General features: G+C 34.8%; 3 protein-coding genes across 3 annotated transcripts; 2 read left to right on the top strand and 1 right to left on the bottom strand.

Annotated features, from left to right (window-relative positions):
- Positions 1 to 3,279: 3,279 nt before the first annotated feature.
- Positions 3,280 to 6,184, top strand: LOC130748110 (uncharacterized). The gene is made up of 4 exons (XM_057601256.1): positions 3,280 to 3,624; positions 4,155 to 4,265; positions 5,598 to 5,678; positions 5,784 to 6,184. The coding sequence occupies exons 1-4, from the start codon at positions 3,358 to 3,360 to the stop codon at positions 5,856 to 5,858; spliced, it is 534 nt and encodes a 177-aa protein (XP_057457239.1). The 5' UTR covers positions 3,280 to 3,357; the 3' UTR covers positions 5,859 to 6,184.
- A 3,333-nt stretch (positions 6,185 to 9,517) lies between these two features.
- On the top strand, positions 9,518 to 11,076 carry LOC130749495 (stress-response A/B barrel domain-containing protein At5g22580). The gene is made up of 2 exons (XM_057602860.1): positions 9,518 to 9,740; positions 10,661 to 11,076. The coding sequence occupies exons 1-2, from the start codon at positions 9,622 to 9,624 to the stop codon at positions 10,863 to 10,865; spliced, it is 324 nt and encodes a 107-aa protein (XP_057458843.1). The 5' UTR covers positions 9,518 to 9,621; the 3' UTR covers positions 10,866 to 11,076.
- A 2,116-nt stretch (positions 11,077 to 13,192) lies between these two features.
- On the bottom strand, positions 13,193 to 14,755 carry LOC130749570 (uncharacterized). The gene has a single exon (XM_057602948.1). It carries the CDS (start codon positions 14,450 to 14,452, stop codon positions 13,520 to 13,522), a length of 933 nt encoding a protein of 310 aa, XP_057458931.1. The 5' UTR covers positions 14,453 to 14,755; the 3' UTR covers positions 13,193 to 13,519.
- Positions 14,756 to 16,361: the final 1,606 nt, after the last annotated feature.

Genomic DNA, 16,361 nt, shown 5'->3' with positions numbered 1-16,361 from the left:
TGAATACTTACTCAAAACCAGCAGATGAAAGTACCAAAATGCCCGGACCCCGCGAAACCTTTTTTTTTCGCATTTTTCTCTCTCCTATAAAAGGAGAATAAAATGAGATTAGAGAGAGAGAGAGAGAGAGAGAGAGAGAGAGAGAGAGAGAGAGAGAGAGAGAGAGAGAGAAGCTTTTCCAATTCTTGCCCGATCGTCTTCATTTCAATTGCGTTGGATAGGCACGGAGGTAAGGATCATAACCCTTGCATCCTTTTCTTCTTTCTCATGTATTTTTCCATGTCTTTCTATGCTCAAAGTTTTGAGCTTTTTGTAAAAAGGTCTGTTTAATTTGATTTTTTCTTTCAAATATCTTCTATACACATCATATTCATGATCCATGCGCTTAGATTCTCGCTGTGGTGTCGTAGATCTGAAATTTGAGTCATAAACCCATTTCTACTCAACCGTTGTTTTTTGACACTTAAAGTCTCAATCTTGCTTAATTAGAGTCTGTAGGATTTGTTGTTAGTAAATGCCTTGTTTACAACTCTATCGGTTTACTTTTTGAAAATTTCAACTTTGAGTTTTTGAGCTGTTAAAGTGGACCAAAAAGCCCTTGTTCTAGTTTTAGCATCCATAATTGTCCCGAGTGTTTCCTTAACCTATATATCGTCTAAGAATGGATAAGAATTAAATTAGATCGAAGAAAAAGTTTGGGAAGCCCTATTTTTGGCTGTGGCCGAGACTTTTTGGGCTTTCAGACAGGCATGAAATAATTTATAGGTTCGTATGGCCTGAGCTATAGTGTAGCTCTTTCAGTTGTCGAAATTTTCCTGTCGGTTTCAAGTCATTCCGAGTTTTGTAGCCCGAGTTATGCGCCTTTTGGAGAGCAAAAGTCCTGCTGCGCTTTCGTGTCTAGATGTTGAACTCTGAAGCTTCAAAAGCTTTTTCCGGTGTTGATTAGTGTTATTAGATTGTATTGTTTCTTAGTGACTAAGAAATAATATTTTGCTTAAGGTATGGAACGAGTTGAGTTGAAGAACGAGGTTTTGAAGTATGCTGTGAGGTTTCACGACGGAAGAGGACGCCCCAAGGAACTTGCTGAGTTCAGGAACTGTTTTTGGATCGAACTATGATATAGAGCTTTGAAGGAGAATTCAAAGGTAATGGTAACTCAGTATAGAAGTGTCTTTGAGTCATGGCTGCTTTAATTGAACTGCTTGTGCTTGAGATGAAGATGTTTAGTTTGATTGTGAATTTGACATGCTTTACCATGTTGTATACTTGCTTATGTTGACTGTTTCTGAGGCTTGTGCCAAATGTTTTGTGAGGCTTTGACCATTGTTAAACCTTGAGGCTTATGCCTTTGCTTTATGGGGCTTAGGCTAGTGTTCACTGCTCAATGACTTACTTGATGAGTTAGTTTGCATAATTGAATTGATTTATGCTTGTTGAAAATATGAATAACATATGGACATAGAAGATCTTGATGCTAATTTATTTGCGGAACTCAATAGGGCTTGGCCAAGTGATGCAAGAGACCAATTACTTTGGAACATAAGTTGGAAATTCTTTCTTACAACGCTAAGCTCTGAACTCTGAAGGTACCTGACTTTCTTTATGCTGTAGAATTTCTTTTTTGGCATGGTCAGCCATATGGGGGAATAATTTGTCATAAAGGCAACTAGCCTAGCTGCTGCCAGTTCTCCTACTCTGTCTTGTTCCCTAAGGCTCTCCCACATTCATGCTATATGTAGGTGAGCCCCTTCTGTCCGCCCCTTAACCAAAACGTCTGCTCCAAGCACCTTTCCATCTTCAAGATAAAGAACAATATATAATTATTACCAATACTCCTTAGGAGCTTGAAAACAAGTTTACATGTATTAGTATTCCAACTAAGTGTATTTTGTAAATTTTCTAAGATTGATTCTAAAATCAGAATAAATTTTAGGGTGCAGATTTGTGTGTAACTTTTGAGTTTCAGAATTGATTCTGAATTTCTTAGGAAAGAAAAACTCATTCAAATATGTTATAAATATAATTACGGAAATGTCTCATAAATTGTAGGAGGAGGATCTAATTATGTGGATTATAGTGGAATGCTAATATATTACTATGAACAAGTCATTTGTAAGAGTTTTGGCTGCTCATTAAGTTGCTCATAAACAATTGATGGTCTGGTGAGAAGCCATAGTTAGCTGAACTTGCCAATATACCAACCTAAGAAAATAGCGATCTAACCAAAGCAGGCCCATCATTATTCTTAACGAAGTTCAGAAAATAAACAATAGGAAAAGTGTATGAAAGAAACATAGTACTCACTAGTTACAACACTATCCAAACAAATGCTTTAAAATATCAAATGTGTCACGCTCACACTTAAGTTTGCTTTTGAGAAAAAGAGGCAGGTAATATAGAACCTTAATTGATAGTGCGTGTTTGAAAATTCGGTTGATTTACATGTTAAGGGAAGAAATGATTCTCAAAGAAGCTACTTACTTATAACATGTTTGAATTGGTGATACACAATTCAAAGCACGGTAAGTTAAGGTAGGGTCCGGATCCTCTCCGGTGAAATTCTCTCAATTTTTCTCCAGTGGACATTTGTGGCGGTTTTGAACCGCCACAAAATTTTTTCAGCTGCCACAAAATGCTGCTGAAAAAAATTGACAGACTTTGTGGCAGCCGGAAACATTTTGTGGCTGTCCTAAACCCCAACAAATGTCAAGTGGAGAAAACTTGAGAGGATTTCACCGGAGAGGATCCCAGCCCAGTCACGGTAAGTCAGTAACTGTAAAGCTATTTCTTCCCACAATTGTTATGGAACTTTTTATCTCAGAAAGCCATAAACAAACGCGTCATAGGAATAACTTATACGGGAAAAAATAATTATAGGAGACTTAAACGTGAAACCAAATGGCAATGTTTGTTGCGTTAAGATAAACTAATTCCTATGTATATAAAAGGCAAATCTAGTGTTACAAAACTCTCACTATGCGCGGGGTCTAGGGAGAGCCTTTGTGGATCTAATGTCAACAACATTACCTTATGTACAAGAGGCTGATTTCACGGTCGAACATGTGACCGCAAAACCACATGATAACAATTACATTGTACCGTTACACTGGGACTTCCCCTCATTCTAAGTATATAATCTTCAATTTTTTAAAAGGGTTTTCTGTAATTTTTGCTTATTAATTCTATATTTTGTTAAATAAAATAAGACATTTGATTGAGAGCATTAAAATAAGATACTTGGCTTAAAAGCGAGTCTTGTTTTATAAGCACCTAAGGGGAAAGAGTGTTATCATTCCAAAGAAAAGAGAGAACTGGTAAGGGAGAGGAAAAGTGTCTTGTGGGATTTGTGGAGCAGCAATGGCAACACCAAAACGGTCATACTCATATGATCTTCAGCAGCAACAACACCCAAATGTGCAGCAAGTGAAGAACTCAGGAATGATTAGCAGCGACCAGAGCCCAAGAATAGATGATAAGGAAGAGGAGATGTCAAGATCAGCTCTAGCAATGTTCCGAGCAAAGGAAGAAGAAATTGAGAGGAGAAAAATGGAGGTCAGGGACAAGGTTCATGCTCATCTTGGTCGAGTTGAAACTGAAACAAAGCGCTTGGCTGAGATTCGAGAAGTAAGTCCAACAATATATACTGATTTTTCAGCAACAAAGTTTATCTGGTTTTCATTCTATGTTTTATATTTGCGTTGCGTTTCGGTAAACAGTTTTAATCATAAATGATGTAAGAAGCTTATTGAGATAAGTTCAAAATAGGTTAAAAGTAGATATAAACGTTTATTCATAAGTTAATCTGAGTAATTAATGAAAATAAGCTCAAAGTCACTTATAAATAGATCATAAGCTATAAGATAAACTTCTACGAAGTAAGATAAGCTCAAATGAATTACTCTTCCAAACAGGATCTTAGGTTTATGACCATGAAGGTTATATCTTGTTAAACTGTTGTGTTTCTTTGTTTTTCTCACTAGCCTTCATGCTTAGCAAGAACTAAGGATAAGCAGAACTACAAAAGACAATGTAATTGTGGTCTGCACTCTGCAGTATGCAGTGTACTTAGCTAATTACTCACATTTTTATATGCAAGATTTTTTCATCCATTATAAGTAATTAATAATATTTGCTTTGCTTGAGAAACTGCATAGGAGCTTGAGGGTTTCACAGATCCAATGAGGAAGGAAGTTGGAATAGTTCGAAAGAAGATAGACATGGTTAACAAGGAGTTGAAGCCACTGGGCCAAACATGCCAGAAAAAGGTGAGGGTTTTCTAACTGTTTACTAGCTTTTGTTTGCTTTTGTCATTTCTTTGTAAAATGTTTACTACAAACAAGACATAGGATTTGTTCTAGGAGACAAAGGGATCCCAATGTGTTTTTTTTTAACTTGCACAGCTTTTGATACAATCACTTAAGTATTGCGTAGAATCTAGTCAATTGACCACATTTGCTTAGTTGGTCCCATATTTCCTCATCAGCTTGAGGCAAGTGGATATGATTATTTCAGTTGTTAAGGTGGTCATTCATGATTAGAGTTGTCAATACAGGCCAGCCCGGCCCATATGGGTCAGCCCGTATGGGTTGGGTTGAAAACGGGTTGGGTTGTGTCAACCCGGGATCTTAACGAGTCAGGAAAATATGAACTTAACTCGGCTCGCTACGAGCTCGCAGGTTGGCGGGCTGACTCGCGGGTTGAGTGAAATAAATATAAAAAATTGCGAAATTGGATTAGAAATTGTTTAAAATGTTATAAAAAATAATTTTAAAAAAATACTTATAAAAATTGGTATCAACTCATAAAAAAAATTTTATCAACGCAATTATTTTTATCTCACATTTGAAATATAGAAAAAGAATTTAGTTTACAGGATTTAAGAACACACTTATTTTACTGTCATATTTAAAATGAGATAAATAATATAATAACAATAAATAAAACATAAAAAATTGACTCAAATTAAAAGAAATTAAAATTTCCATTTTTCTATCTAAAATTAATCCATAAAACTAACCAGGAATTAAAGAGAAATAAAATAATTTTTTTAATGAAAACTAACTCTGACCCGACGAGTTGGCTCGCTTGACCCGCAGGTTGGCCTGTCTAACCCGCGGGTTAAACGAGCCGGGTTGCACTAACACAAGTTCTTTTTGAGCTGGAATTTAACCAACCCAACCCGGCTCATTTAGCCAACCCGTCGAGTTGGCCCGCGGGTTGGAACCCATATTGACAGCTCTATTCATGATAATTGTGCTTAAATTTCCATGTAGAAAAATGATTGAGACAACAATTAAATCAAAATCAATTTTATAGAGAATCAGTTTCTAATTGTCAGAGAAGTTACTCATGTGAGGAAAAACTAGTTAATCAAAACATATTATATGATTGGTTATCCGTTTGCACAAATGCAAATGAACATTAGCACTCAATTCAACTAGCATTCAAACAAACACATAATATGTTCAATGGAAGATGTCAAATTCTTGTTCCTCATGCATGCTTTTCTTTTTCATCATTATGCCAAGAAGTAAAAAACAAGATTGATGAAAATGGTTCTCTGAAGCTTCGTTTGCAAAACTTTTTTGTGGTCACAGGAGAGAGAATACCATGAAGCACTAGAGGCATTCAATGACAAAAACAGAGAAAAAGCTCAACTTGTAACCAAGTTAGTGGAGGTAAGTAATTATTTATTGTTTTGAAAGTTTATAAATTAAAATTTCATATTTTGGTTTATTATTAACATGCCTTTTTCCCTCCTCATTATTTGAACTTTGGATTAGCTGGTGACTGAAAGTGAGAGGTTGAGGATGAAGAAGCTGGATGAGCTAAGCAAAAACATTGATACCCTGCATTGAGATGCTAATGGAAGTTGCCCTGTGGGTTCTGTGTGTTGTTAACTAGAATCAGTATCATTGAATGTGGAATAATTTGTGATTTCAATGTATTTTACTAACTAAATTAGGGAAGAATGTCCAACAAAAGTGTGCATAAGACATTATTACTGCAACAAAAGCTCTCTTTCAGTTTTTATATAAGTAGATTTATTTGTTTGGTTATCTTCTAAATTCCATTTTCATGTATTGGTTTGGCTTTTCAAGGTGAAAAACATGAAAGCAAGATCTATGTAGAGTTGACTTTAATGCAAACACTTAAAGTGCGTTTGAATATCAGTTGAGTGTAACGTGAACGAATTTTCATCTCAATTTATAAAAAGAGTTATGTTCACTTTTTGTCTTGAACTATATATGTTCCACTTCATACAAAACTAAAAAATCTTGGATTTCGCGATTCTTTCATATTGTAATCATAAGAATGAAGCAATGACTTACATTGATTTATTTCTTTGAGTTCCTTTGAATTTATTGAGATATTTCTTGATGTTTTCTTCCCTCTTTGTCTTCAATCTTCATCTACAATCCGTTTTTTGATGATGAAGAAGAAAAGAAACTGTACTTAAATCCTTTTGGGAGTCTGTACAAGAAATTTGAGATCAATTTTCAAGTGGATACAAAACATAGGATGTTCTATTAGTTCTATATGCATAATGAAATTAAAGTTTGAATACTTGGCAAGAGAAAGTGATTCATCTCGCTCTGTTTGTTATGCGTTCCTCATAAGGGCCGAGCCCAGTCACATGAAACATAATCCCATAACATATATTCTGCAAGGCCCAATAACCATAAAACTCTAAAAGCACGATGCTGTTGAAAGAACTTATTGATGTTATTTATATCATAAATGTTTGACATAGCTTATGTACTTATGAGTTATGACCACCTACCTGTGTTGGTTTGGACTTATTTTCATAAGTTGTTTAGATTAATTTTCATTTAACTTATTTTTGAGCTTATATCAATAAGTTTCTCAAATTAACTTATGAATAAGCACTAATGTGATAAGCAATCATGTTTACCCAAAAGCACCATATATTTAGCAACCCACTAGAGAAATATAGTAGTTAGAGCTCAATTACGGTACATAAACCACCAACACTATAAACACTCACTAAGCACCTTAATGTTCAGTTTTTTTTTTCTCTCTATTTTTTACTCCTTATCACATCACATATATCACATTCTTTATTTCTCTTTATTCTCTTTTTCTCTCTCTAAGTATACACTTTGGTGATCGACCAAACATTTTTGGTCAGAGCTAGACTAGAAACCAAGTACTTTTTTTTTTGATAGGCAATATGAATTATATTGAATAGAAGTACAAGGGATACTTCAACCCAATACATAAGAGAAAAGAGACAGACTAAGAACTAACATGTACAAAACAAAGACCCTAAAGTGACGAAACTACCCCACCTAATACTTCCAAGAAAATAGACTTAACAAAACAGGCCTCATTAAAACCTTGCTAGGAAAAAACCCCCTTGAAAAAACCTAGCAAGGAAAAAGAGTACCAATTTTGAAAAGCCAAGAGGTAGAAACCAAGTACTTATCTTTGGGAAGACCAAGAACTCTTGAAAGCCAACCAAATGCTTGATGATGAGCAATTCATTTTAGAAAATTGTTACCTACATCATTCACAACCCCAAAGACACCACACCCTTTTTTGCAAAAATCTAAAAATACCTCTTACTTATTTATAACATTTAATCACCACCATCTTCCTCTATCAAATTCTCAACTTTCCCTTTTCCCTTCATCTTTTTCCCCCAAAAGGTATTCCCGAAAAAAAAACAATTCGAAAGTCATTGCACAATTTATAACACCATATTCAAATTTTCAGTAGTTAAAAATACTAAACGCGTTTTGAATTTTAAGTTCACAATTTAAACAGATGTATTCGATGATTGGGGTGGGCTCAATAGCCCAAACTACAAGCCTCTAAAATAGATAGTTGATGCACTATCAGAAAAGAATTTCATAGAACAAGAGCTCGGTAGAGAATCAAACACCCTAAGACCAAGCTCCAAGTCCATGTGTTATGTACCGTCATGGACTTTGGACTGGATGGTCAAGTCCCTATCAGAAGGTTAGGCTGCCATCTGAAGATTGGACTAGACAGGTGAAGTATGGGCTTACATGCTAGAAGACTAATGTAAAAGCTCACTCCACTACGAGGACATCCAACCGTCAACGAGGAAGCAAACCGACCGTTGATAACGTGCTTGGTCAAAGGTCACGACTCTTGTTGACCAACACAGTCTGGCACCAAGTCAGCTGACCAAGTGATGAAGGGCTTCCTTGATGGACGGGATTGATCCATAAGTCATCCGACACGGTAGTGATTACGCCTCATTAACGGGCATGATTGGTCAATTGTAATAAATACGTCAATTAGGGTTCGGAGGTCGACCTGCTATAAAAGGAAGACCACCCCTTCTATGTTGATCATCTTCTATACATTGAAATAACACTTCATACATTTTATAGTCTTTTATGCTTCCGATACCTTTGGAAACCTTTATCGGAACATGTTATAATTAATAAATAAAAAAATTCTTTAAAAAAAATTATGAGCAAAGCGCACACAAACACACACACATATATATATATATATATATATATATTTATTGAGCAACAAACTAAGAAATATAAGAACATGATCCGGTTGGAATATAAATTAATATGATAGATGGTCATATTCTATAAAAAGAATGGTACCCTAAAAAATGGTAAATATGGAGAAATGTGGAATATCAAGGAATGATGCAAATCTTAAGACGTCAAGTCAAGATAATAAAAGTGACCCCATGCAATAAAATCAAACTATTGAAGCAATTTGTTCGATTATTGGTGTGATTAGAGAGATTACCTACTAGTCTTGTTAAAGCATCCAAAATAATTTATAGATGAGATATCATTTCACTATAGTCAGATTAAACGTGTCTAGTTAGTGGAAAAAACGTGACTTGATATAAACTTAATATTCAAATCTCATGAAAAATTAACTCAGTTTGTTAAAGTTATTGATGCAAATGTAGAAAAACAGAAAATCATGTTAGAATTTGTGAAAGCCAAGACGAGCTATGTATGTACGAGAAGATGAAAGTCACTTGGAGGTCATTGTTGTTCTTCCCTCCCCTAAGATAGAGCCTGGAAGCCTAGTACGTAGTTCAAGCAAAGATTCCTTAACGATGTCGATAGCTGCACAACATGTCCATCCAAGTCCAATAATTTACCCTGGCGGTGGTGCACGTGGTTAGGACATGGAGAAAAGTGCAGCGACCACCACTCCTTTTTCTGCACCACACAGCACAAAAGAAAAAAGGTCCTTCCTCTTCCTAGCATCATGATGATGATGTTTTCTCAAAATCAGGCCAAGGTTCACTCAAAACTTGTGTAAAGAAATGACACCAAGGGGACCCCATTCATGTGCCAGGACAATGGCACTCAGACAATTTTTCACTGTTGAATTGGAAAGAAGAAGTTGAAACATTGGTGGGTCTACTTATGAAAGAAACTTGTACCTTTTCCTAAGGTTGAGCTGAAGATGCTGTCTCCTACAACTTTTTGGTAATTGATTGCTGCCAACAGGGCAGTGAAATGAATAATCGTGGGGTTCTGACAATTTGACAGATTGAAATGAGACCTTGAGGTATGACATGCAAATTGTGAGTATATATTAGGCTGCTAGTTACAAGCTTTGGTTCACAGCTACTTGGCTATGGGGGAGTTCAAGCACTTTGTAATTGTTAAGTTCAAGGAAGATGTGGTTGTGGAAGAGCTGACAAAAGCGATGGAGAAGCTGGTCTCAGAAATTGATGCTGTTAAGTCCTTTGAATGGTACGTTTTCTGCATTTACCTCTTTTCTCATAATCAGTGCGGAAGCTGTTCATAAAAATTTCAGTTTATAATTGATTTTGGCTTTAGAATTCATATCGTGTTGGGAAACCTCATAATCAATCTATTATGGCAGAGTAAAGTCAATACAAGATTAAAATATTGATGTTTGGGAGGAGTTTTGGAGAATTAGTTTCCGACTCAAAATCTATTTCGATAGAAGATAGAGATAATAGTTTCTACGTTCCACATAGTGTATGTTTGGATCAAGGTTTGGGTTTGCGAAATTAGTTATGGTATAATTGGTTCTTACATAGTCCAGTATTGTAAATGTGTGTTAGAATAAAGTAATTTATGTTTGGATACCTATATGAAAAAGTGAGCTTTGGATGGTAATGTTATATAATTCATATATAAAATCTCATAATTGATTATGTTAAACGCAGAAGCAATTATTTACTGTTACAAGTAGAATGATTTTTTATAATTGATTATGCTTTACTGGTATACCCAAACATCATGTCAACCAGTTAGAATTAATTTTAACCAAGTAGAATTTTTGAACTTGTAACCAAGTAAAATTGATCTTATAAAATAAATTGTGAGATTTTATAGCTCAATTTCACAATATTACCCAACAAATTTCACTTTTTTTAAACATAAAATTACTTCACTTTCAACTCACTTTTAGTATAATCAAGTCTACCAAAATCAATTGTGACAAACATTAATCCAAACATGCATTGAATCGTAGAAGAATTTAAAAACTAAATATAACTAAATATAAGCACAAGCAGTTAAAGATTTTATGATCCTTGGGTCTTTCTTTGAAGCATGGGAATTCCCATTCATTTATGGATATTTCATATTTACTTACCATCATACCATTTTTCATATCATATGCTTACATTTGTCTTGAACAGGGGACAGGACATTGAAAGCCTAGATATCCTGAGGCAAGGTTTCACTCATGCTTTCTTGATGACATTCAGCAAGAAAGAAGACTTTGCTGCATTTCAGGGCCACCCAAATCATGTTGAGTTCTCTGCAACATTTTCATCAGCTATTGAGAAGATTGTGGTGCTGGATTTCCCATCCACTCTTGTCAAGCCGCCAGCAGCTGCATGATTCTGAAGATGTTTTAAGCAATAAAGATTCCAACTTTAAGAGTTGTATCTGTTTGGTGTATGCATGTATCATGTATGTGCTTGTGCCCCCTATTTGTAGTTTTGGTTATGGATTGTTTTGCCACCGCTTCTCATGCAGTTTGAATTCCTACTATGACTTGTGAGTAGTGAATGATAAAGATGAACTAGTCCTTTTGCCTTTTGCCTTCTAATGATGTGTATCAAACTCAAAAGTGTTTCTTCCCCTTTTTGGTATCTTACATTGATCAAGTGAAAAATTCCTTGACCATACAAAAAAAGAAGTGAACGGTTCTGAGCTACAAGTGACAACAAATAGACCTTCATTAACTTGTGAGAGAATAACATCACTTACATTGTCTAGAAAAGCCTAGTCACTAGTCAGAAGTGCTACTCTACCAGGGCACAGAGCAAGAACATGCATTAAGTGCAAAGCTCATTACAGCCCCACCAAGGCACCAACACAATCCTTTGACCCTATTTAAAATGTTCATTACAGTCTTTAAGTACCATTTTCTGAATGTCATAGAAGTTGCCTTTTTTTATGTGTTATGGGCCAGACTCTCTGCTCTAAACTATTCAACCCACTTAGCTACTCCTAGCCCAAGTCACGGTCCGGGCTAAGGTGGCCCAAGTTCAACAACATTCATTTAAGTGTCGAAGTCTCTTTTGTAGTAAGACTTGCTATCTTCTGTATTTTTTTTGCCAAGCCCATAAGTGGGAAGGTTTACTTTTGACCCATGTGAACTACAATTCTCTACATTTATCTGAAAGAATAATTAGCATAAGTACTCCACAAACTTTGTGACTGGTTCTGAAACCTACCATCTTTTTCCTTGAAATGGACCGATCACTCAATCCTTTCACGGTTCAATTGGTCGACATATGAACAGAGGAATATAACAAACGTGGTAATGAAAGCTCCCATCATGCCATTAAAATGGTGAAGCTTGGTTAGAATGATTTTTTTAATAGGCAAATGTTAGTTGGTAACTTAATCTCTAATTAAAATTCGAACTTTAAACTATTCACCATTCATCTCACCTAACTCTTAGAATGATTTTGATGGTAAAATGGCCCACCCAACATCAACTATTATCCTTCTAGAACTGTTCATGCTAAGTGCCCTTTGAATTGTGTAGGCTTTAAGGCATTTAATTACTTTGAGAGGCAAATGGGGCCTCATCAGGTACTTGTACCCATCAGCAGATGGGAAGAAATAAGAAAATGTAATAAATTCCTAAAATTATAATATAAATATATAAAAATTAATGTAGACATCATGTCACACATGTGTTACTTTTTCTATAATTATAATTATTTATCATTTTCATTTTTAATGGTTAAAAGTTTTGAAAACTGAAAAAAAAAACAAATAAAAATATCTGATAAGAATAACACTCGACCAATCAGATGGCGCTATTGGCTAGGGATAAAACATGCCATCAATACTATTGTGAATGTGAGCTATCTGTGCTTGTCTGGTAGATGTTTAACAGTTATTTCACATATATCTTTTGAGTAACGTTACAATTAACAGCAACAAACAAAAGTGTAAAGTGCATAGGAGAATAATTTGGTCAAAATATTGTTCATTGACAAGATTCTCAACTTTATTCTCCTACAAAAGGCTAAAAGCAATTCAATTACACCAACCAGAATCTCAATTTACCTTTTAGCAGATCTTCTCTTATATTCATGTCTTAATCCCAAATCATTCTGGCCACTCTATTGCTTACAGAGAAATAAATAAATATTTACCACTTAAAGCCATTTGTATTCTTCTTCTTCCATTAAATCACTACATAGTGTTTGAATCACTATTGTTTTCAGAATTTTTTATAATTAATTTTGGCAAAACTAATTATAGTAAAAGTAACTTAAGAGTGTGCCCGAATGATAGCTTAAGTGGTAAGAGTTATGGAATATGTGGGTTGGGTGAGGGAGGTCAGGGATCAATTCCAGGATGATGCAATTTATCTTTCCAATATACAAAAAAGTAACTTAAGAGTGAAATAAGGTTTATGAGAAAAAGTGATTTTTATAAGATAATGTTGTAAAATGAAGTCATAAAATCTCATAATTGATTATGTCCAACGCAGAAGTTACTCTATCTAGCTTTTCCTAGGAGTGAAGTTAGACTAAAACCAATTTTCTTAAGTTGATTGATAAACATTTATATAATCACATAAAAGTGATTTTTGTCAACAAAAAATGATTAAAAGCTCTTAAACACAGAACCAAACGCACACTATGGCTATGTTTGGATATCATACCAGTGGAAATGGATGTTACTTTCAAGACAAAAAATGAATGAAACTTTTCCTTTACATTGAAATTGAAGTCAATTTCCATTGTACTCAACTATTAATCAAACTGCAATGTTTGGTAGAAACCCAGAATTTGACCTTATTCCAGGAACACTGAAAACTCAAATAAGTATCAGTCTCACTCAGACAAACAAAAGGACACTCAGACTACATCCAACTATTCTGCTATTACTCAAATTTCTGCAACCCAAAATTATTTACTGTGCATTTCCTATGGTTAATAAAGAATTAAAAAAAACAATGAGAAAAGAAAAACAAGAGTATAACAAGAGGGTTAAAAAGACTAAGATGAACAAGTTATCTTATCTTATGTGCTCTTACATGCATAGATCAACAAGGAGAATTTATCTCCATCTTTATCTTTCAATGCAGATTTCTCCTCTAACCACAATCTGCTATCCAACCCACTCCTAGTCCTGAACATGAAAACTGCATACCCATCAGAATCAGCATTGAAAAACCAGTTATGAACATCCCAAAGCAAATCCACCAGCAACCCATCAACAAAAATCGTTTGATTTCCCCTGAAATTCCACTGCAACCTCTTCACACGAATCACCATCTTCTTATCAATAGAAACAGAGAGAACAGGGGATTTTAGACCCTCACTTTCACCACTGCATCTGATTGAAATTTCATGCCATGTTCCAGAGTCACAGAACTGAGCCTTGGTATTGTAAAGGGTAGTGTTCCCTGAACAATGCTCTCGCCGTGATAACAGTGAAGATTTACCCAAAATGGTTCGATTTTTCAGCTTCTTAGTCACAGTTTCTTCAGAAATCTCACCCAGAACAAGACCAAGTTCTGAATCTACAAGAATTGCTATAAAAAACCCATCAACAGGTTCAGGTCCTGTGTCATATTTTGCATTTGAAAGATCCCAGAAGACTTCAACTCTTGACTCTTCATCAGAAGATTCCATCAACTTGCTTCCTTTCTTCTTCCTGAAAAACCGTGAATTTGTGTTGAGTCTGAAAACAGCTGCTAATGGATCTCTGTTTTCACCAAAGCTTATGGTGAGTCCTTGATTGGAGTGGCTCTTGCACCATGTGACTGTGATCAGAAGCTGCTTCTGGTTAGAGAGGATTGTTCTGTAGACAGAGGAGACTGAAATTTGAGTTGAAGGTGAAAGGATTGGAGATATGCAAGAGTTTTTTGAAGTTGAATAGCTAGAACATGAAGAATGTGACACATTCACTGCGTTTTCGTTAAAACAAGAAATCATGCCTGAAACATTCATTTCTTTGTGAAGATCTGAAGTTTTGGAGAAGATGGGTGATGGGTGAGTTTTGTTCAATGGAGATTATGGCTGCATTTCAATTTTCAAGTGTTGTTGGGTTTGTGAAAGGGGAAAACAGAGGAAGAAAGGAAATTCAATGAGAAAGAGAAGACAACCTTGTTTCCTGACAGGACCATTACCATTTAACATGATCCTCTCCTTTCTCTCTCACACATCATAATTAATAATATTAATAACTGCAATTTGCAAGCATCATATTAGAAGGGAAAGAAATCAAAGAATGGAAGATTGAGGCAGAAACTTCAGTAGTGTGGCTTTTTAAAATCTGTTTATGCCAGTTAGTACTAGAATAAAAAAAGGTTAAATAAGATTTTGGTTCATGTATAATATTTTAGGTTTAAAAATTGTTCCTTTCTGAAAAGTTTGAACTCAATCCCTACTATTTGAGAAGTTACTAGTTTTGGCCCTTATGGAAGTGGCGGTCTGGTGACCTTTGTCACTAACTCACTAACATAACTCCGACAAGATTGGTGAAGCTATGTGACAATTATAGGGATTAAAAGGTCACCAGATTTCTACCCCTTGCACTTATAGGGATTAAAACTAAGTAGTTTCTCAGACAGTAGGGATTGAGTTCAAACTTTGCTCCGGGGAGGAATTATTTTCTTACTTAATATATTATAGAAGGGCCAAAACTTTATTTAACCCTTAAAAAAATGGAAAACAAGGAAAAAGTTAGGAAAGAAGTTTAGCCTCCACCTACCCTCTTCCTTTTTAACACTGTTTATGAAAAAAGTTTATATTTAATAGGATAAGTGAAAGTTCAAACATACAATCTTAACATTATCATGATCCACTTGATCATTCATTCGCTTGGGGTTATACTGTTTTTGACTTGGTCATACTTTGTTTTTTTTTTTCTTTCATAACCATGATCCTCACCATGGGTTTGGTGATTAATAAGGAATGCAGTTAAGAGAGACATGAATCATGTTGATGAAGCATTCAATATTATAATCAGAGAAACAATTGGCATCTCAATAAATTATATATTCTGATATTACCCCCAGAATTGTTTTTAGTTTTTAAGTATCATTTAATATAGCGATGCATAGTTCCGAATGATAGCTCAAGTAGTATGGGATGAAGGGTGAAGGGTCCGGATTTATATCCGGAGGAGAATTAATTTACTAACATTTCTAACAACTAACATTTGCTTATAAAAAAATATATATAGCAATGCACAGATTTAAAATATAATAATGTCGTTATATATATATATACTGAGAATTATCATTTACTCTTTTAGTATATTCTTTATATTTTTAACATGTAATTACTCTCATTTTTCCTTATCAATTAGTTTGGTTAGGTAAGAAAAGATATACTAATTGATAGGATATAGTTAATGCATGTTTTAATTTTGTGAAATTTAGGTAAGGATTATAGCTAATGTCAACGGTTTGCTGATTCAACTTATTAGGTACTTAGCAACGTTAACCACTTTTAGTACCAAAATACTAATATTTCAGTTTCGTCATAAACAAGTAAACAACCCTCTAGTGTCTCACAATAAAAATAAAAATAAACCCCTCTAGTGTCAGATTCTAATTCAAAATCATCAACTCATCATACTTCTAAATTTAAGTCTCACAAAAAACCCCTAATTTTCTGCACGAGTTGTTAAGTCATATTAACTCTTGAAGGACACCCGAGCCAAGCAAAACTTTCAAAGGAACCCATCAAAGGGAACCAAACCCCACCAAATTTTAGTGCGATTATGGGGATCTTTCAAAGACGATCGTAACAATTGCTCGCAGTAAATGGTAAACAATAACTATAAAATGTGATTTATTTTAATAGATAAGGATCACTAACCTCGCGATTAAAGGAGGGGTGAGCAACCATA

This window comes from Lotus japonicus, chromosome 3 (genome assembly GCF_012489685.1).
Source record: "Lotus japonicus ecotype B-129 chromosome 3, LjGifu_v1.2".
NCBI classification, from domain to species: domain Eukaryota; kingdom Viridiplantae; phylum Streptophyta; class Magnoliopsida; order Fabales; family Fabaceae; genus Lotus; species Lotus japonicus.
This window is presented reverse-complemented; position numbering and strand designations above follow the sequence as displayed.

Bases quoted from the DNA above. Each gene is read 5' to 3' on its own strand.
- LOC130748110 (XM_057601256.1), top strand. From the start codon at position 3,358: ATGGCAACACCAAAACGGTCATACTCATATGATCTTCAGCAGCAACAA. The intron at 3,625-4,154 runs GTAAGTCCAACA...GAAACTGCATAG, and splicing joins GCTTGGCTGAGATTCGAGAA to GAGCTTGAGGGTTTCACAGA. The intron at 5,679-5,783 runs GTAAGTAATTAT...ACTTTGGATTAG, and splicing joins TTGTAACCAAGTTAGTGGAG to CTGGTGACTGAAAGTGAGAG.
- LOC130749495 (XM_057602860.1), top strand. From the start codon at position 9,622: ATGGGGGAGTTCAAGCACTTTGTAATTGTTAAGTTCAAGGAAGATGTG. The intron at 9,741-10,660 runs GTACGTTTTCTG...TGTCTTGAACAG, and splicing joins GCTGTTAAGTCCTTTGAATG to GGGACAGGACATTGAAAGCC.
- LOC130749570 (XM_057602948.1), bottom strand. From the start codon at position 14,452: ATGAATGTTTCAGGCATGATTTCTTGTTTTAACGAAAACGCAGTGAAT.